This window comes from Molossus molossus, unplaced genomic scaffold (genome assembly GCF_014108415.1).
Source record: "Molossus molossus isolate mMolMol1 unplaced genomic scaffold, mMolMol1.p scaffold_m16_p_5, whole genome shotgun sequence".
Taxonomy (NCBI): Eukaryota; Metazoa; Chordata; class Mammalia; order Chiroptera; family Molossidae; genus Molossus; species Molossus molossus.
The window spans coordinates 18,430,268-18,453,376 of NW_023425388.1; the positions used below are offsets into that span (position 1 = coordinate 18,430,268).

The 23,109-nt window shown below is 34.9% G+C and overlaps 1 protein-coding gene across 1 annotated transcript in view; it reads right to left on the minus strand.

Moving 5' to 3' along the window:
* Positions 1–23,109, minus strand: part of NCAM2 (neural cell adhesion molecule 2) — a 184,721-nt gene that overhangs the window by 100,746 nt on the left and 60,866 nt on the right. Inside the window, exon 11 of the mRNA XM_036243644.1 lies at positions 5,714–5,864. Within this exon, the coding sequence (XP_036099537.1) occupies positions 5,714–5,864 (151 nt within the window). The remainder of the gene's footprint in view (positions 1–5,713; positions 5,865–23,109) is intronic.

Consider the following 23,109-nt stretch of genomic DNA (forward strand, 5'->3'; position numbering starts at 1 on the left):
CATAAACATCAAATTTGAATTAAATTATATCTATAAGATTTAGAACAAAATGTGATAAAACTAGAATAATTGATAGCATCTGTGCCTGTGAGAAATTAGATATTTCACATTTTCCCAGAGGGTTCAAGGAAAGTTTGGGTTAAAAAATACGTTAAGTAGTAAAATATTTTTCACCTTTCTCTTTAAATATTCTATTCTTCTTATCTTCAGGGTATACAGATTAGCTTTGTATTTGTCTCAGATGCTGTACTTGAAATGTACTAGATATAAAACCTAAATGGTGGCTGGCATTAGAACCACTTTATTTCTGCAAATGAGCCCTCTCCCCTAAAGTTCGAACAGCTTACATGTCTAATGGTGAGTGTGAAAAAAAAGATAGTCATGAGGAGAGATTTGATCATGGGTAGAAAACCAATCTGCTGTGACCAAGGATTTTTTCCAATATCTGTTCATGGAGATAAATTTCTTTAAGTGTTAAAATCTTGTTCACATCTTCTTTACCTCATCCTGTACATGCAGCCAATCATGCTGCTAGAATCACTGTTGAGACTGTAAATCTTAAAGAAAAACGTATGTGATAAAGCAAAAATGTAGTCATTCTGTAGAATGCATACAAATATGAAAGCAACATGAATCTGTGTTATGAGATTAATTAATATCCCTATAGCTTTAAAATGTTTCTGATATTGCTAACCACACTTAGACCACAGGAGAAAATGCATTCGAATGTCTCTATTGTGTCTAACAAGGACTAAAAACAGGTGCAGGGAGCTCGATGAGAAAAAAATGTAAACCAAAAATTCAATACATCTTAACATGCATTGTTACCATGTAACTGTTAAATTAAATTTATCACATAAAATAATTAAGTCTAATTAATGGGTAATATGTAATAGTACCTAGTCACAAACCTTAATAATATTCTAATTGTAATCAAACGTACTATGTAATCAGTGCTTATTGCATTAAAACACACATCACATGCCTGTTATCTCCTTTGTTTTATAAATTGGAACTTTGGTTCAACTCCTGCTTCTTAGTAAGGGTACTGTCTTTGAAACGTGGAAAATGAACTGGCAGGAAGCCAAGGACTCTATGTAGATGAATTACAAAAGAGGTTTTGAACAAAAAAATAAATAAAAGGCTTAATCTCCTAAACACCTTAAGTTTAGTGCTATTACAGTAAATGTGTCTGGTATCAAACTTGAAATGGCTTGATTATTTTCCACTCATTCTTAGCAATATTATATTGCAGCTGTTTCGGCAAAGACTGTTCTAGTGAGTTTCTTTGGTGACAGTGTATAATGTCTTCATAATTTTCATACTTTCTACACTGCTTTGATTTAAAGATGCAGAATAAAAATATTCTTACCATTTCTAAATTCAAATATTTATTTACAACTTCTCATGACATTACATGTAAGGTACTTAAAGTTTTATTACTACTACAACTGTTGCTAAATAAAATATCCTATATTATAACAATACAGGCTTTATTTACCAAGCAATAAGCTTATTAGATATTCAGTACTAATCATAGCTATTAAGTTGCAATAGTCAACCAAAATTTCTACTAATCTTCCTATGAGAAAAGTATAAGGTTTATTACAAATACTGGTATTGTTGACATAAAAAAAAGTTTAAGGTTTCCCAATATAATTACACTAATTTACAAGAAGGATAACTGTACGAGTGTAGCAGGCCACATTTTAAATGACAACTCTAATTACATATTTCAGATGATTATTTAACCCCCAAATAAAACCAAACATGGACAAATAATAATAGTGTGATATTTTTTCTCTTTCTACCACATGAATATAATCTAAACTTTAGCAATTAATGAAATTAATACAAATACTTATGTTACTTTCTACTTAAGTACAAAGTCTTCTTTCACTAACATATTTACACAGCTTCTGACTTTTCCAGCATTATATTCTTCTACTATAAATATTTTTACCTTGTTCAATTTTAATAAATTATAGTAAGTACCAAGATGGTCATAACTTCTAATATATATATATTAGAGAAGAAGTTAGGTAAATATATGGGCAACTTAATATCATGCTAAAGCTACATTTTAGTATTAAATGTAGTATTAGGATGGAATAGTGAGCTAGACCCACAACATAATTTAGTATTGTCCTGGAATTCATTAGTAAATATAATTGTAAAAAATAGAGAATTCTAATTGACTTAATGAAGAAATACTATAGGAATCTAGATTAATCAAAGAGAAAGCTAGATTCCTAGACAGTAGTAATTTATAATGGATATTTGAAAGATATTCATCATGGGGAAAAAAACAAGAGAAAGCGGCTTAAAAAGCGTATTCATGAGTAGGTTAGATCCACAAAAGAACTCCTTTCATTTGGAGATATTTTAAAAATAGAAGGATAAATATGTTAATGGAATAAATAATTAAATTTTGATAATATATTTATTAATATTAAAATATAAAACATTTTAGTTTGCTTTACTGAAATTCAGTCTATATTAGAAGAACTAACCCTTTATAGTAAAGGGTACTGCCCTGGCCAGTTTGGCTCAGTGGTTACAGCATTGGCCCATGGACCAGTGAGTAGTGGGTTCGATTCCTGTCAAAGGCATGTACCTAGGTTGTGATTCCTCCCGGGCCCTGGGTGGGGTCGTGCAGGAGGCAACCACTCGATGTGTCCCATTTCACGTTGATGTGTGTCTCTCTCTCTCTCTCTCTCTCTCTCTCTTTCTCTCTTTCTCTCTTTCTCTCTCTCTCTCTCTCTCTCTCTCTCTCTTCCTTTCTCCCTCTCTCTCCCTCCCACTCTATCCAAATAAAAAAAAATGTCCTCAGGTGAGGGGGAAAAAAAAATATATATATATACACACATATATATATACACACACACACACACATCTGAACATCTACCTGTAAACCTCAGCTAAAGCTAGTCTATTTCACAATTTAAAATTAGAAATGATATACCTATGCAGAACTTATACACTTTCTAGAAATACTAAGGTTGATGCAAATATAAAAATGTCAAATTAAATAAAATTGACTTTACAGAAGATTGATACACTGAAGGGAAAAAAGGAAACTCAACTTCTATTAGGACTTTGCAATTTAAACAATCTTTTGATCAGTGCGATGATTTAGCTGAGGACATGTGATTCACAGAAATAAAAATGAAATTTGAAAAACAAAGGGAAGAAATAAATGGAAAACTATTGAAGACTAAAATTAAGACTATTATGTTCTTATCTGCATGAGCTAAGATAACCAAATATTTTTTGTTGCATTAAAATATAATATCTATCTCTCTAGCTTTCATTATATATATATGTATGTATGTGTGTGTGTATATATATATATATATATATATATATATATATATATACTGTCTCTCTCTCTCTCTCTCTCTCTCTCTCTCTATCTCTATCTCTAATCTCTATCTCTCTACTTCCATAATGGCACTCTAAACCTGTGATAGTCTGTCTTCCCTACTGGTAATGACTAAAATCTCTAGAAACATCACACAACAAAAACAGAAACAAAAAACTACCTAAGGCTTCTGTAGAATAATCAAAAACTTGTGAAGGAGAATAAACACTAGCTTCCCATTTTTTCCCTTTTTTCTCTTATGATGTTGTCTACGGGCCAGGCTCTAGCTGAGGAGCTTCGAAGTGATTCTGGAGCTAAACTGTGTCCATAAGTACAGAGGTGTCTTGGAAAGAAGCCAATACAGGATGAACAGTGTGGAGGTAATTCCAGAGAAGGGTCAGAGGAGGAGATGCCATAATTCTGCATATAAAACCACAGAAAGCTCAGTCTGAGCTGGGATTTTGCACGCATATGACAGACACAACCTTGCATAGCGAAGACTGTAGGAGCCAACTGAGATTGGAATCACTGCTCACAGGAGGCAACACAGAACTCAGGGGTGATTACCTGCTTAAAAACACTTTCTCCAGATGATTTCCAAATTACCCAGAGTCTGCACAACATAATATTTACAGTATTCAGGACAGAATTCAACGACTCTTGCCACGTAATGATCCAGGAGAATATGATCAGTTCTAATGGGAAAGGATAATCAACCTATGCACATCCCAAGACAGTAGTAATACTGTACCTTAAGAATTTATAAACAAAGAGAAAAGCAAATCTAAAATATATAGGAAAATGAAAATAATAATGATAAAGCCAAAATCAAAGAACTAGACAACAGATATATAACAGAAAATATAAATTAGTAGAGCCAAAACCAATGCTTTTAAAGAACTTCAATATTGGTAAAACCCTTAGCTAGAAAAGTCTTCTCAGTCAGTAGTACTGAATGATTCTGTGTATGTATGGAAAGATCATACACACTGACTCCACAAATATGCACTCGAAATGAATCATCGACCTCTATGTAAATTCCAAATCAACAAAACATTAAAAAGACAGCATAGACTTAAACAGTTTAATTGGTCTTTCCATTAATTTCTTGGCAAGCACAGTTTGTAAATATGTAAAATAATATGGATTATTTGTGTCTATTCTTGAGAAAATATTTGCTTTCTAGAGTTCTCAATTAGAATACGCATCTTGTTTCACAATTACCATCCTATTCTATTAATATTAATGTAATAGAAACTCTCCAATAGAAACATGTTAATAGGAGTATCTTCTACATTCCCACTAAGTAAGACACTATGCCCTTTCAAGTATCAGAGAACCTCCAACATTGATGATTCCTGAATATTTATTGAGAATAATATTACATTTCTTCCTTGTTAAAGGACATATATACCAACTTATTCTAAAATCAGATGCACTGACTTAAGGTGCACTGTGTAGGTTCTATTCACATCAACCTTCCCACTTCTCAAATCTCACAGCTATAAAATGTTTTTATAGTTTTTTTAACAGCTCTCTTTGTCATAGTCCCCACTTTCAGATAACAAACACTATTTTGATAAAAGTATAAGTACCGATATATGCAACCACTTATAACCACTATATCAGATTTTATGAGCATGCAAAATAATTCAACAAGCCCTGGCCGGTTTGGCTTAGTGGTTAGAGCTTCGGCCTGCGGTCCAGAGAGACCCGGGTTTGGTTCCCGCTAAGGGCACGTACCTCAGTTGCAGTTTGTCCTCGGCCCTGGTTGGGTCATGCGGGAGGCAGCCACTCAATGTGTCCCTTTCACGTCGATGTCTGTCTGTCTGTCTCTGTCTCTGTCTCTGTCTCTCTCTCTCCCCCCCTCCCACTCTATCCAAACAAAAAATGGAAAAATGTCCTCAGGTGAGGATAAAAAAATAATAATAATAATAATTCAACAAAACAGCTTAAATAAGAAATGAAACTCACTGCCTATGTGATCCACTGGACCATTAATATTATAATAAATAGAGAGACATCTAAGGAAATGTTGACCAATCACTGATAACTAATAATAATAGCTGATACTATAGTTCCATTGATGCTGTGTTTCGGGTTTAACATTAATGATGTTCAGGGTTAAGCAGTATTAAGATCACTAAATACATGTAGTACTGTTCAATGTCCCATAACATCCACTAGATGTCTCCAACAACGGGCTCTGAGGAGCTATGTTCTTTCCCAAGCTATGCATTCAATACTGAAACAGGGACCACACAGATATTTTTATCTTCCTACAAAAGTTCATATTTTCCAAAGCAGAAAAAGTTCTTTCAGTAAGCAGACAAAATGAAAGTAACTTACATTCGATATCGAGGTGCATGCTCTTTTGGTGCCCCCCAATTCTGCTTGCGGCCTCACAGTCATATCTCCCTGAATCGGACAACTTCACATCTTTAATGTGCAGGGACGACCTTCCACTCTGCCCTTGGACTTCGATGCGGCCATCTGAACTCTGTTTACATCGAGTCGGGAAAGAGAAAGATTTTATGCTTCTTTTGTGTAAAAGGATGAGCAAACACATGGTGGTCATGATAAACACAGTAAATAAAATAAACTCTTACCTGCACTCATTTTTTTTTTTTTAAATGCAGTGTTTCTATGTTTATGATTTGTAATTTCTAGCTTGTCCACTCTACCTGCCCACTTCCTTCCAGGGACACTGAGGCGTAGTGAGGATGTAAACACATGTTTCAGCACCCTCTTTTGTTTAGCACGCTCTGCTTTGTAAAAAGCCTGCATGTTCTTCCAGGAAGGGGTGTGTTGGCTTCCAGTTATGTTCTCCGCAAACACAACAAAACAGCAACAATGTCCTTCAATTCTGCCTAAAATCCACTGAGGAAAATGACAGTCCTGTGGCACTTTAGTTTCACAGTAAGGAAACTGTACCAAGACTTCTGTCAATTAAAGCTTTAAGGGACTTACAGTGTCTGTTTCTGAGTAAACCCAACAGTACTGCTCATAAGCACAATTAGTACCAGATGCATCATAGACTACATAATAAAACATGGCACTATCAGACTCATTTTTAGGAATTCAATAGAAACACTATGAAGATGATTAATTACTTACTCCATGAACACTGACTCAAATAACAGAACTGCTTATAATCTAAATCAGCACGCCTAGAATGTTCTCAAATCGCTTAAATACATTAATAACATGCATATTAAAACAGTTTATTCACTGAATTTTACTTCATACCATCAGAATATTTAACTTTTAGTATTTTGAAATGTATTTTACTATTACTGAATTGATTCTTTTCAATATTTGAGGTGTCAGTGTCTCGTAAAATATTTTATGCCATACATTAATCACAAAATACCTATGTTATTATGTAACAATATAATAGTTGTTTAGTTTTATACATGACTGAAGTTCAATTACATTTTAATACATTTGTGTGCTTTGGATGATTAAAATTTGGTGTTTAATCATTTGTCTTCTTTATTAATATCAAAAGACTGTTCTGAAGCTCTTTTTCAAACATAATGTTGATTGGAGCACAGTATGATTATTTTTTGCTTTTTAATTTTTTACAGGCATGCAATTATTATGTAATCATAGCAGTCACCCAATTTACTATCACAAAAATAGTCTTTAAAAACAAAGAAGTAAAAACACACTAGGGGTGCATCATGCAACTTAGACCAGGGTTTCTAGGCCAACCATATGTTCCCCACTCCCAAGCATTGCTAAAAAAAATAGTAAGACGAGGTTTCCCAGCAGAAGGGCATTCTCTTCTGCCAAGTTTTAACATGTTCAACTGCCAAGTTCATTTACGTAATTGAGAGAAAAGGAGAAAAAAAAAAAGCCAAAATTCACAAGAGGTCAACTCAGAATGAATACACCCAAAAGCAAAATGGCCATTTTGTTATACATGTCACCAGTTTCAGTAACTACTAGAGTATCCCGTGGTCCTCACTTCACTGCGCCTGTCCATCCTTGGACCTTACTGAACTAGCCTGTCTCCCTTTCGCGCTGACTTCCCTTGGCTTTCACAATCCCACACTTAGGTTTCTCTCCATGTCGCCTCTGCCGACTCCTTGCCTCCCGCTGTGGTCTTCTTTCTCCCTGGGGGCCCTGCGTTCTGTCCTGGCCTCTGGTCTCCTTCGGTGGACATGCTCTGCTCAGGCCGCATCTGCGCCGGTTCCTGACCTTCAGGATCGCATTTGCGGGGCTCGTCCCTTGGACATGTATCTCCGTTGGCACGTGCACACCTGAGAGCATCACCCCCTCACCCGGCATCACCTGCTCTCCCCACATGGTCTTTCTGGCCGTGAATGAGACTAATTGTTTTCCATGGCCCATGTTATACCTGTCCTCAGTCTTGGGTTAATTCCTGAACCTTTATCTATTTATATTCCAAATTATGAGGAATCAGCTTATCGTCTTGTTCTACATGATCATTCCCCATTTTCAGCAGTTTTGTTTTGTAGACCTGTCTGTTCTTGCTCTTTAACAGTCTCAGTTGTGCCACCATGCAGAGGATATTGACAGGCGTCTCAGCATTTCAGCGAGAACAATCACACGAAGGCTGGATGTGACCGAAAAAGACTCCCTGACTCTGCAAAAGTCATCAGCGTTAAGCTATTTCCTATGTTTCTCTAGGAAAAAAAATCATTCCAGCTGCAGAAATTATTTCTTGTGAAGCTGAGTGTGTGTGTTTTTTTAAACAAACTTTTAATTCGCATAACAACTTTATGAAGGTTTCACATCCCCTGTGCGCTATAATCATAAATAACACTGTATTCCCCTCCAAATAAAACTCCTATCCCTCCGCCTGATGTTTAGGGACTTCCATATGGCATCACTTTTCTAGGCATTCTTTATGATTTGGATTCCAATTAATTTGAATTACTTGTACTGTCATGGATATCCCGTGCTTTCCATAAGCACCCTTCTTTTAAGACGTGTCTGAAATCAATCCCCCCCTTATCTCTTCCACATTCAAAAGGCAGGATTATATCAGCATTCCTTTCATTTTTCGGCCAAATATCACTTTATATTCAAAATAGTTCCCGACTGACTATGTTATATAAATATTGTATCTTTTTCTATATTATGCATTCTGTATTCTATTTATAACCTATATAATTATCTGTTATTTATAATCACTACTTTGAGTTTTGTGTTTTTCTTGGGACATACTGCCTTTTCTACTTTTGCTGAAAATTCACCTGTAGGGCGATATGATAGGTGAACAAATATGAGAACAGTTTTGTGGTGCTTGATGTGAAAGTCACTTGGATTAGTGCTGAGAACCCATACATTTTAGTATTATTATAAAGTAAATTAACTTATGGCAAAATTTACATATAGTTTGAGAAAAGAAAATACAATCATTAAGCTATTATTTCCTATGTGTTAAAAACTTGAATTTATCATTTGTATTAGAATGTTACAAAATACTGTGTTAATAGGGAATTCTTCATGTTTCCATTCAGAAATAACATTGTTCTTTTGTAGCACTGAAACATAAATTTACCTTCCTTGAAAACTACATAGGTTCTCTTGTTGTTAATGATAAAACTTTAACTTATGAAAAACCATTTGTGTATATAAAAGTAGCATTCTATTCGTAAAAGGGTTGGTATTTAAGTTATTAACAACCATTCTAGAACAGAATTTCCTCGGGAGGACGCGGGATTCTCGGGTAACTGCAAGTCATTTTCAGACTTGGCATTGGCTCTGTAATAAGGCACAGTATGCATTTGTCTCAAACACTTCCACTGGAACACCAAAGTCATCCCTTCTCATATCTGACATTCCGAAGGACATCTCTCCTTGTGCTGTAAGAATGCATTACACAGTTCTGAAAGAAAATTCATTTATAAGCTTGGCTTTGATTCACCACCTACTAAAGATTCATTTAAGACACCTGATATTTGATTGAGACAGGTTAATAGACATATTAGCTGTCCATCTAGTATTTTCAGGGTCTACCACTGCATTAAGAAAGATGATTAAAAAGTAAAGTGTCTGATTACACATTATTATTGCAATTCTCTGAAATTTAATTTGAATTATTTTCTTTGCTTTTCCAGAAGGTCAGTTTAAGAACTGCTTATTTGAACAGTATTTTGATATTTTTATAAAACGTTTATTTATAGGTTACTGTCCTTTCAATAAGCCATTAATCAAATGACTGTCATAACTACCTTTTACAGGTTAGTGCCAATGTGAATATTTTCTTGTCAATTTTAATTGCCAGACATTTAAAATTAGATAATTATCATGTTCAAAGGTTATTTTTGAGACCTTACCTGACCAGACATGTATTGACAAATTCAGAATCCAATCGTACACACATACCACATCTGAGGCGGCAGACACTCCCTACCTTCCGTACCCTCCTGCCTGTGACTCGTTCTGAAGTCTCTGAACCCCGCTGGCCTTATGACCCTGTGGATCATGGAACTTAGCTCCTCAACATTTCAACATTTCGTGTGTGTGAAGTTATTCCACAATAAGCATCCAGGCTCTGGGTATGTTTGCTGAGCAAAACAGAATAACTTCTACCCTTAGTGCAATTAAAGTTTAACAGAGAAGACAGATATTCATTTTAAAAGATAATACAAATAAACTGAAAAGCACTGTGTAAGAACACCATGGTTTCATTTTGGAGCGACTGAAGGCGTGAGGTAGAGTCCGAGGTATACTCCCCGGTACTGAAGTATGGACTGAGATTTGAAAAGGGTGGAGGAGGGGTGGGGCTGCAGAGTGAACTCCCAGGAGGCACATGGAAGGACTGAGGGAAGCCAGCAGGTGCACAGGAAAGAGGGTACATGGGATCTCCTGATGTTGGGCAGATAAAGAGAGAATGCAGACTCCAAGTCAAATGCAGACACACACAGACACAATTGCACCCCTGCATTATACATTCTGGGTGCCTTTTCATAATGGCATTAAACTTGTACTGAATGTATATTAAACTCAACTTCAAATGCTTGACGGTGGCACCAAGGCGTAACAGCTACATATGTAAACAAGAAAACAGATGCTCTCTAAAGGTGATTGGCATTAATTTACTCAAACTATCTTCTCAAACTTGTGTTAACATTGTGTTGAGCTGACTAATTTCTGCAAAGAATTTAAACAGAAAGATTCTCTTTCCTCCTTATAAGAGTCTATATATTTACTCTTAGCCTGAATTTCCCTTTCCTCCGGGCTTGGTTCCACTTCCTAATTTTCTTCCTATTTGACTTCATAAACTAAATTTTTGTACAATCGTCCTTTCTCCCAGCAGTGTAAGTTGATGCAATAAATAGTAATATGTACAGTAAAACCTTTACATTTATGTAGTTTCTTCATCAGGTTCTAGTGTCCTTTTCTTCTCTTTGTATATAAAATGAATAATTTAGTCAATGAATAGAAATTGAATATAATAATGATAATAGCTAACATATATACTAAATGCCAATTAGACTCTATTCTAAATGTTTCACATTTGTTTGTTTACTTAATCCCCATAAAACTGCTATGAGATTGGGATTAATATCATCCCCATTTTAAATATAAGTAAATTGAGGTAAAGAAACATTAAATAACTTTCCCAGGTCCCACATCACTTATAAATGATAGCGGCTGGAAGTCCAGGCATCTGACCCTGGAGTTCATGTTCTAAATTACTTTTCTATACGGTTCACCACCTGAGCCATAACTATGTGGTTGAACTTCATACTGTACTGTAGTCAGTGTTCAGGCACTACGCCAGGTTCTCAACAGAACAATGGATAAGGAAAAAAATGCCCTTAAGCTCATAGGTCAAACGACTTAGAAGGAAAAAAATGACAAATTATACATAATGCATGTTGGTAGACATGAAATTCAGGAAGAACACCTAATGTCAGGGACGCTTCCTTTCTGCCTAAACAGACATGAAGGGAAAATAATAATGATAAGCAAGGCATCAGACCAGACGCACAATATTAAGGGATCACTGCAAAATAAAATGTGAGACCTCTTGTTTAAAATTCTTACAAATTTCAAGACAAAACAGCAGCATATTAAACCAAGCTCCACACTACTGTGAACTTGTCTTTAAAAAAACATATTTTTTATTGATTTTTAGGCAGAGAAGAAAGAAGAGATAGAAACATCAATGAGAGAGAACATCAATTGGCCACCTCCCGCATGCCCCCCACTGGGGGCCCACAACCTGGGCACATGCCCTGACCAGGAATCAAACCAGCGACCTCTTGGTGCATGGGTGGACGCTCAACCACTGAGCCACACCGGCTAGGTTATTTTGTACTCTTATAAAGTCAGCTCTGACCAAGCAAAAGGGGTGGGGGGGAGTTGGGAAGGAAATGGAAACTATATAGCCCTGGACTAGAGGGGTAACAGCATGTTCAAAAAGTCGAAAGAAGCTCATTGGAGCTGGCATAACACATACAAGATGAAGAGGGATGAGATAAAGTATCTGGAGAGATAGAGAAGACAAAGAGCCTCAACAGTCAAGAGAAAACCAATAAGAACATGAAAAGATGCTCAACATCATTAGCCATCATGAAAATGAAAGTGTAAACCACAGTGCCATTTCATACCCTCTATCATGACTAGAATAAAGAAGACATAATAACAAGTGTTAGTGAAGATGTGGAGAAACTGGAACCTTCATTCACTGGTGGAACGTACAGTGGTGCAGGTGCTCTGTGTAAAATGTGTGACAGTTGCCTACACACTTAGAGTGATTATCTGACACAGGAATTGCACTCCCAAGAGAAAGAAATGTGTCCACATAAAAACTTAGTCATGAGTGCCCATAACAGCATTATTATTAAAGTCAAAAAGTAAAAGTAACACAAATGTCCATCAATTGGTGCATAAATAAATAAAATGTGAATTCAAGCCATAAGTATAGGGTTAGAGTAGGAAAATTCCACTTTTCCATGTAAAATTTCACTGCTTTCTCTATGGATAAGAAATCAAGAAAAATAGCATGGTCACTGTTGTTTTTGGATTCCCAATGTCTTGTATATCCTTCATAATAAAAAATATGGAAAATAAGAATGACTGCTATTAAAAACATCAGTAAGAGTTGCTTCCATGTCTTAGCTATTGTAAATAACGCTGCAATGAACAGAGTAGTGCGTATATTTTTTCAGTTTAGTGCTTTGAGTTTCTTTGGCTATGTATCCAGAAGAAGAATCACTGGGTCATAAGGAATTTCTATTTTTAATTTTTGAGGAAACTCCATACTGTTTTCCACAGTGGTTACACCGATTTTCAATACCATCAGGATAGTGCACGAGGGTTCCCTTGTCTCCACAACTTTACCAACAACTGCCGGCCAGGTGTGAGGTGATAACACATTGTGGTTTTAACTTGCATTTCTCTGATGATTAGTGGCACTGAGCATTTTTTCATATGTCTGTTGGCCATCTATATGTCCTCTTTGTAGAAGAGTTTCTTCATGTCCTCTGCCAATTTTTTAATTGGATTGTTTATTTATTTATTTTTGGTGTTGTATAAGGTCTTTATAAATTTTGGATATTAACCTCTTATCAGTGGCAGATATCTTCTCCCATTTAGTAGGCTGTCTTAGTATTTTTTTGATCGTTTCTTTTGTGTGCACAACCTTTTAGTTTGATGTTATCCCATTTGTTATTTTTTTCCTTTGTTTCCCTTCTCCAGGAAGATACATCAGGAAAATATTGTGATGAGAGATGTCAGAGACTTTACAACCTATGTTTTCTTCTAGGAGTTTTATCAAAGTGCCTATCAATAGATGAGTGGATAAAAGATGGTGGTACATATACACAATGGAATATTACTTGGCCATAAAAAATAATGAAATCTTACCATTTGCAACAGCATAAATGAACTTAGAGGGTATTATGCTAAGTGAAAATAAGTCAGACAGAGAAAGACAAATACCATATAATTTCACTTATATGTGGAATCTGAAGAACAACAACAACAAAAAATAAAATAGAAGCAGACTCATAGATACAGAGAACAGACTAATGGTTGACGGGGGTAGAAATTGGGTTGCTGATTGAGAAAGGTGAAAAGATTGAGACATACAAATTGGTAGTTCCAAAATAGTCATGGGGATATAAAGTATAGCCCAGGAAATGTTGTCAGTAATACTGCAATGACTATGTACAATGCCAGGTAGACACATGAACTATCAGGGGGCCACCTTGTAAAGTATGTGATTGTCCAACCACTATGCTGTATACCTGCAACTAAAACAAAATTATATTGAATGTAAACTGTAATTTAAAAAAAAAAATTTAAAAATCAATAAGGACTAAAGAAGACAAGAAGACACTAAATCTAAAAATTACATCCTATCTTGAGGTAAATTTTAGTATCATGTCACATAATGAGAACATAGAAAGGTATTTGAAAGAATGAGGAATGTTCTAACTGTGAAATCCCATTAATATTTATTATAAGATGGTCATAGGTACTGCTATAATGTGTGCCACATAATTTCATTTGCTTTGTGTATAATGGTATCACACTATTAAACCATACTGATCTGGAAGTAATGTTAGTAATCACTAAGAAAGCACTTAATACATTGTTTAAAGGCTTTGAGTAAGTCATAGTTTAGGTTCAATGTATTTTTAATCCAAAATTAAAAATGCTTTCCTAACACAAAGATAGCCTATTGGAAAACAGATGATGTACACTATTAGAATTGGAATGGAGTAATGTTTGTAACTATTAAATCTGAGCGAGATACATGGAATTTCATTATACTATTCGCTAGTCTTTGTTTTAGTTTTAAAATACATCTCACATTTTACCATGGAATTGTTAAAAATCATAGCCAAGATGGGTTTTCTTCTTTTATCCTATTTCCTGAATTGTTAAGACACATAGAAGAGACCAGAACTCAAATCCAAGCCTAAAGCATGCTGCTGTAGCCTATTTCCAAATCCATAAATTTTGGTATTGAAAGTCACTAATTTTTTCATGCATTTATTCTGCAGAGTTATCTCAGTATAAGTTGACTTATACACAGTGTGTAGTGTTTGTTGCTGTTCCTCACATCTGGTTAGAATTGCATAAGATTGTGCAAACTCTGTGTTAGGTACATAATAAATGTTATAATCAGTGATGCAGTCAGTAACCAGTGTCTAAGCAGTATGTGGTCTAGTTCAAATTATAGAGAAACTATTTTTTAAAAGCAAGAAACACAATATTCAACAGAAAGTGTAAAATAATGTTATATGAAATGCTTAAAAAATGCCTGACCTATATTAAATGTTAACTAAAGTGATTATTCTTTTCCTGTAGTACATTTTTATGTAAGTCCCTCTAAGATATCCAAAAGAGAAAAATATGCAATATAAAGAATGTTTTGGGTATTTTCTTTCTTTGTTCTATCTAATGGGTCAAATAAGGGCTCAATTCTGAGCCTTGTTAGGCCAGTACTTAGAATATGAAAACACACAAGACTGCTGGAGAAATATATATTATAGTCTATTTATTATTTCATTTAGATTGGTTATATGATTCTTTTAGCTCACTAATTTTTCTTCTGCAGTATCTAATCTGCTGTTAATCTCATTTAATATTTTTTTGCTTAACTTAAATATCTCTAGTATTTTTTTTATTTGTTTTATATCTTCTATATCTCTCCTTATTATGCTCATGCTTTCTTCTATCTTATAGTTACACATGCAGTATATGTAAAAAATAGACTTGTTAATTCTCCTATACCCTAATACTATAATCTGTGCCACTACTGGATGTTTCAGTTGATGTGCCTTTCCTTACTATGGATTATATTTTTGTGTATCTTGAATTCCCCATAATTTTTTATTTAAAAATTTGTTTTCTTTATTGATTTTAGAGAGGAAGGAAGGGAGAGGAAGAGAGGGTTAGAAACATTGTTGAGAGAAAACATCGACTGGCCACCTCCCACATGCCTCCCACTGGGGATTGGGCCCACAACCTGGGCACGTGCCCAGACCAAGAATCGAACTGGTGACCTCTTGGTGCATGGGTCGATGCTCAACCACTGAGCCATACTGGCCAGGCCCTCATAATTTCTTTATTGGATGACAAACTGCTGAATTATATATTTTGAGCGCTGTCCTTTTTCATTCCTTAAAATATATTTGGTTACTTCTCTGAGATACTGTTAAATTAATTAAAAAAGAATTTTATTTTTCTGAGTATTTTAAGTTCTGTTAGGAACCCTATTTAGTTAGGACTAATATGGCCACACTACCTAAGCAACATTTCTCAGTCTTCCAGTGGTTCTTTCTGTGGTTGTGGGTAGTTTCCTCACACACATACACTGATCAGAACTAACTGACAACTCGGAAAAATGCCGAAGACCCTGGAGCTCTCTCTCTGTGAATTTCTCTCTTCTCCACAAAGCTCTCGCTCCTCTCTGGTGCCTCATCCTGTGAGTTCCAGCACCCACAGTCATCCAAACTAAGAACACTGTTTCTTTAATTAAAATAAACAAACGGACACTCCCTTCACGTGCTGCAGCCTGAAAACCTGCTCAGGGCAGTGTGCTTGAGCCAGTAGGTCTCACATCATTTGTTTCTCTTCTTTCAGAGATCAACCCTGTGCCCATTACGTTATACATTTTGCTTGTTGTTCTCATTGTTTAAAGTCAAAATGTATATCAAGCCTCTCTTTATCTGTTATGCTTGGAAAGAGAAGTTCTAGAAAGTGTTTTAAATTGTCACAAGTTCCACACGTAAGGTCAGAAAATGCAATGCCTTTGTCACTAGTGACCACCTGTTGTCACAGAGATGAGAATGCTAGCCGTATACCACACAAAACTATTAACAGCATCATTTTATTCAGGCTGATACCATAAAGTAGAAAAATAACTGCCAATATATATATGTATGTTTTTCTTTCCTTTCAAAAATCACATCATTCTAAATAATATATTCTAACATCACCATCATTAGATATATAAAAATTTTATATAACTAATGTGTATGATTATTGTCATATGTGCTGGTATAATTATACTAAATATATCTCCCTTTTGAATGCTGAATTATGCTCAGTGACTAATGTACTTTATTTCAATATCTCTTAACTACACATTGGGTAGGAGATTGAAGGCGGTGTAGTATATCCATACGTTAGTACTTGAATCTTTCCTCAAGGTGTCTCATAGTCTGACTCACATAATTAACACAATTATCTTAAATGAAAGCAGTGTTTATTTATTGTAAATATTTGTGTAAGACATGAACACAAACACCAAAAAACCAGTCACCATACATCAAAATTCAAAAACTACTATTTCATCAAATAATTGTTAGCTATCTAAACAAATAACCTAGTTCTAAGAGATGGCTAAAAATAAAAACTGTGTATAATACCTAAATTCCACTGAGCTTCTTTGGTTTGGTTATGATTTTGGGTTTTGTTTAATTTACTGTAAATGAAGCAACTGTCACCCAGCCAGCATGGCTCAGTGGTTGAGCATCGACCCATGGACCAATAGGATCCCGGTTTGATTGATGCTCAGGGCACATGCTCAGGTTTCGGGCTCAATCCCCAGCAGAGGGCATGCAGGAGGCAGCCAGTCAACGTTGATGTTTCTCCCTCATTGATGTTTCTATCTCTCTCTCCCTAACTCTTCCTCTCTAAAATCAATAAAAACATATTTAAAAAAATAAAGCTTAACTATTATTAAGATAAGGGAAGTTAAAATGAACACGTCAATTAAATAAGGAACTCTTCAAAAAGGATCTAATATAAGTTATTCAGATAAAAAAGTACTGTATAGGAGAGAGTTGGAAGGGTTGAAGACATTTTTTAAACCAAAAGCTATAAGTTTTTTAAAACTGTTCCCATGCATGAGATAAAAGAATCAACCCTAAACCATAGAAAGGAGAAGATACATTGTGAGCTCTGTCAAACACATTAAGATAAGATAAAGCATCCTATATTTCTATATTACATTCATTTTTCCTAAAACAATAAAACCTTATGGATCAGACAGGTTTGTAATGAATTACTTTCAGTGAGGAATATCAATCATTACAGGATGAAAAAAATATAAACATTATCATTAAAGGAAGTCTGGTGGAGATGAAGACCCGGAAAGCAGAAATGGTCAAGGATATCACAATACCTTTGCTACAAGACCTAAACATGAGGAGAAACAGCCTCATGAAGCTTCTCATTTTCTGGGGATATGCTGATATAAGAAGTGGTCAAATAAGTATAGCACAGGGCAGATTGTTGTAAATTTTATGAGAAGGTGTTTAAAAAGTATACTATTAGTAGATAAATATGCAATGTTATCTCAAGGTGCTGATCCAAGAAGCCAGCCAGGCATGTCTCCTGCAGTGGAAGAATCAGTGGATGAAGCCACAACAGACCTCCGACAGGAGAAGGGTACAGTTCTACTGCTTGCTAAACTCCTGCTTCCATATAACGTGTGTGAGGTCCCCTTAATTATCACCTTTCTATCATTTGGACCCAAATGAGATTTTAATTTATGAGTAAACACATGATTAATTCACTAAGCTATCAGAGGATTACATCAATTAATTCAAATTGTTTATCTGTGTTATGTGTTTTTGTTTTAAATTGTGTCCCATGATTATTAGAGATCCTATAACTCTGTTGGATACAGTAAACTTCAGAATTGAATGCAAATATGCATATAGTTAATCAACTCTTGTGTTTTGTCCATAGTTTATATTCTTAACTGGCTTCAGATTTTGTAATTAAAAAAACAAAAAAAAACAAAAACAGTGGCCTACAATTTATGCTTAGTTTACCTAAAGAACTCAATTAACCTAACCATACTCATAGTTAATCACTGTTAAAAATCAATAGTCTAGCCTATAAACTTCAATTTGGCAGTCAAGGACTGTCTCAGCAAACTCAAAAGTAACTGGAAACTGCTTCAGTCCATCAAAGATCATGCTAGTTTTCTACACTTACGACTTGCAATGGGCAGTCAATGCTGTAGCAGTGATTTTCAACCGGTGTGCCACAGGAATTTGTAAACATGCAGTACCTGCCTCTTCAGCCAGGGGCGCTGACCTCTTTTCCCTTCGGTAGGCAAGTAACAAAATGACAACAGCCAACATAGCAATAGCCATCCAGTGTGAATGAATCAAAATTATGCCTATTTTTTTTTTTTTTGTCAGATTGGCAAAATATATTTTTTGGGTGTGCTGTAGAATTTTAGAAATTAGTTTCTGTGCCATGAGATTTAAAAAAAAAAGGTTGAAAATTGCTGCTCTGACTGAGAAAGTACCCATGCTATTGTAAAGCCCGCAATGCCCAAAGATTGATAGAGCAAATGTGAAATCTAATTTGGCTGAAATAAATTGATCTTAATAGCAGGATATGAGGGAAAAGGAGGCAACAGGACTTGAAAGAGTGGCTTATCATGTCCGGCCATGTAGGTAAGTAACAGAAGGATTTCCAAATGATATGAGATGCCACTGGGGGCTTCTGTACAAAAGACTGATACTATCTGGCTCGTTACAAATGGACCAACCTGGCTATATTAATGAGACTAACGGGCAAGGGTGGACACATTGAGATCTCCTAAAAATATTGCAATAATTTAGGCCAGTAATAATGAGGACTGATTTACCATTAAGTATATTAAAGAAAATAAAGGTTATTGGTAAACTTGCCAGAGAGTCTTGGTAAAGTGATGTGGTCAAAGGCTGATTGTAGTGCATTCAAAAGATAGAGGAAGAAAGAGAGAAAAGTTTATACAACAGTTTCAAAGGTTTTGCTATGACAGAGGATAGAGATCAGATGCTATTTGGAGGCTTATATGGCATCTATCTGTCTGTTTATCTACCTATCTACCTGCTTACCTATCACCTATTTATATATCTATCACCTATCTAATTAACTGTCCATTTTCTATCTATCAATATGTGCATGCATACATATATACACATGTATGAAGGATATGGTGTATACATGTATGTTACATATAAGCATGTACAAATAAAATGTATCTTATTAATAAACTATATGTTATATATTTAACATATAATGCATATTATCTATATCTAATGGAAGAAATAATAGAATGTTTTTTTGTTTGTTTTTTATTTTTGTTTGTTTTTTTATCCTCACCTGAGGACATTTTTCCATTTTTTGTTCAGGTAGAGCAAGAGGGAGAGAGAGAGAAACATCGATGTGAAAGGGACACATCGAGTAGCTGCCACCCGCAGGACCGCCCAGGGCCGGGGACAAACTGCAACCGAGGTACGCGCCCTTAGTGGGAACCGAACCGCTGAGCCAAACCGGCCAGGGCTAGAATGTTTTTTAATGTTGAGAGGAATGATAAATGAAGTAGTGAGTAAAAAAAATATTGGGAATATAGAGATGAGTTACTGGTCTGAGGTCCGTGGTATGTTAGAGAGGATAGAAACTAGTATTTCCTTAAAAACTCAGATATTTCATTTATGGTAACTTATAGGTTCATCTATTTATGAGTGTAGATCTAGTAGTAAGATTTTGTTAAAGATTTCTTTTGATTGGCTTTATTTTCTTAGTAAAATAGGAAGTGGGTGAGTTTCTTTGGTGATAGAGGAATTTTGTAAATTTGAGGACAGAAAAAAAATATGTCTATATGAGATGAAGAGGACATATTCGGAATGAGTCACAGATTTAAAGACAGACTATTTGAAATGACTGTGGTTCTACTGCAGTTAAATTCAGCTGTCCTTCCAATGTGTGGAATAGGAATAAAGGTGAAAAGTTTCATGAAGTAAAAAAGATTTGAGGAATATATATATGAGGTATTGATTATAAAAATAGTTAATGAAATATTAACAGGATTAAAAGTGAGAAAGATGGGTGGTTAGGACTGGGAAAGGATGGTAGGATCCACAATGATTAGAATTACATTGTGTCCACGTTTGATAGAGTATAAATGTTTTTCTCTTAAGTAGATCAATCATTAAGTATGCATATAAAATAATCTGGCATCTAAGAATGGAAGACTTAAATATTTTGATAAGAGCTTTTTGGATTACAAAACAACAGCAATCATGCTGCTCCAAGGTATAGATCATGAAAATACAACATCAAAGCCAAGGAAAATTTTTATCTAAGAGATTGATTTTTTTTTCTTAACGAGCACAACTACTCAATTGATGGCTGAACAGAGTTATTACTAGAGATCTTTGTTTAATATAGCTTATTTCAATTTATTATCTGATAATCCAGGAGCCAAGAGCAATGAAGGCATTGCAATTACTATAAGGTAATTTTTCATTAAGATATATTCAATTTTATTCAATTATGGTGTTACTAACATTCTCATGCACTAGTTTTTACTGCATGCCTAAGCGTGACAACGGAATTCATCAAATGTATTCCTTTTCTGAAAGCTGTTTATTAGAATGTTGAAATATTTCCATACATATACTGTTGTCAACTTGTACAATAATTCAAATTTATTTTTGATATCTATATTAAAAATTGTACCAAAATGCCTGCATTGCTGTCCATACATTCATTCAAATTTATTTCATCTTGTTTCTTGAATTTAGTTAATATTATCCATTAAAATATCACATAAATAATTCAAAATTATATTTACCATTACAACATATTAACATTTACAATTTGTTATTTTTAAGTCTATTAATCTTTGCTCATATCTTCATACTTCTTTATAGCTATATGGTTTTATTTTCTTCAGGGATAAAAGCAAATTTCTTCGTGAGAAGTAAAAGCAAATGAAGTCTGTGTACAGGATATGGCAGTTACAAGAAAAAAATAACGTATTTTCTGCTACAAGCCATCCTAGAGTCACTTTCAGTATGTAAACATTTCCCCCCAAATGATTATGATAAAATTGTGAACTCCTCTCTCAACATCTCACAACAAAAGTTTCTTGCAAGAGGAAATTATTATCATAGAGTTAACAATAAAATACATTAATAAATGCTATTTTTAAAAAGAACAGTGCCATTTTTATTTTTAAAATATTTCCAGAGTTCTCCCTAAACTAGTTTTTATAAGAAAATGTTAAATTCATGACTGGATTTCTTATCATTGTTATTCAAGCTGTGGGCCAAAAGAGAAATTTCAGAGAGTTGCAAATGGCCGAAACCCCACCTCTCAGCAAGCTCAGAAGCATCCAGGAAGATTTCCAACATCCCTAATTACATCCTACCACCCACTCCGCTGGGGAACCCAAGTGTCCACTTTGCCTGTTGCCCAGCAGGGATCTATAATACTGTTCTGAGAGGACTAGTATAAAAAAACATGCTTTAGGTAGACCTTAAAAATATCATGCAAATACAAAATCCTTCAGAAAAGCCCATTTCCTTCTAAAACAAACAAACAAAAAATATATAGGCATCAAAATCTTCAGGTACCGGGACCATGTTCTTTAGCATTCTCCTCTAAAATCAGAAATCGGCATTTTTTTTCCCGAATGTAAATATATTACTGAAATCATCTTAGGTTTTCTTATAATTGAGTTATACAGAAAAGGCATATAGGAAAAGAAAACTGGATACTCACTGCTTCGCTACATTATATTATTAGAAAATCATGAACTGAAGAATCAGGAAGGAGCTGAATTTATAAAGGGCTTGGCATCAGAATAAAAACTGTATCTTAAAATGTGTGATTATCTACTCAGTCAATAGAGATGTATTGAATAAGACAATGATAAAGGTTGATGAGGGCGTTTTATAAACAATGGAACTTTTCCTCTGAAAAACTGGCATTTTTCCTGATATCAGAGAGCAGGTCAATGGTAATTTAGGAACCGAAACAAGAAATCACTGTTACAACTGCCCATGATTCTATTCTATGAAGCTGTATTTTTGTGAAGTTGGAAAAGCAAAGGTAGCATGATTAGAAATCCATGGGTTATACAAATCGATTTCTTTTACATATCTTCCTCTCTGTAAGCTGTGGAGAATATTCAGATCATTTTAAGTTTCCTAAACAAACATTTCATGCATGTTAAGTGTGTTGGTATATATTTCCATGTAAGTGTGTAGGTAGGTTTGCGATGGAAGAAATATAGTCATTTCAAAGACAATGGATCTCTGTAGGGCACAAACACAAGATATATTTCTGGGGATTTACAAAATACAGCTCTTGAATCCTCTCAAAGATGTACTAGATCAGAATACTCAGGAGCCAGGCTCAATCAGAACTGTAGGAGGGAGGCTCCGTCATCTCCCAGGTGTGTGTACACAGCTCCTTATGCGATGTCGATGTATAACCTTGGTTCAGTATGACTTCCCTGATTAGCAACTCAGACATTTAAATTCAGAGAGGCAGAATCTCACAGTAACAAAGATTTCTCAAGACCCTCTAATGCAAATTACATCAAGTGAAAAGATTTTCCTTTAGACACTGATGTTCTTGCGAATCATGTTAGAAAAATTCAAGAGATTGGATAGTCTCTCATTTGAACTTGAATACAGTCCATATTCTGTAACTCTTGATTCCTGGAAAGGATATACATTTTTAAAACATCCACTCTGGTCATACTATCACCCACAGTAAGCAATGTGTCTAGTTCAACTGCACATGTACCTTCTCTTTAAAATACTTTTCAAATATCATTTAATTATTTACTAAAACATTACTGATTTTATTTATTTGTTTTTTTTTATATCATAGTTCTCTCCTTGACCTCTATTCTACTCTTGGTGTGTGTGTGTGTGTGTGCGTGTGCGTGTGTGTGTGTGTGTGTGTGCGTGTTTATCAGTCTTAGAATCAGATGC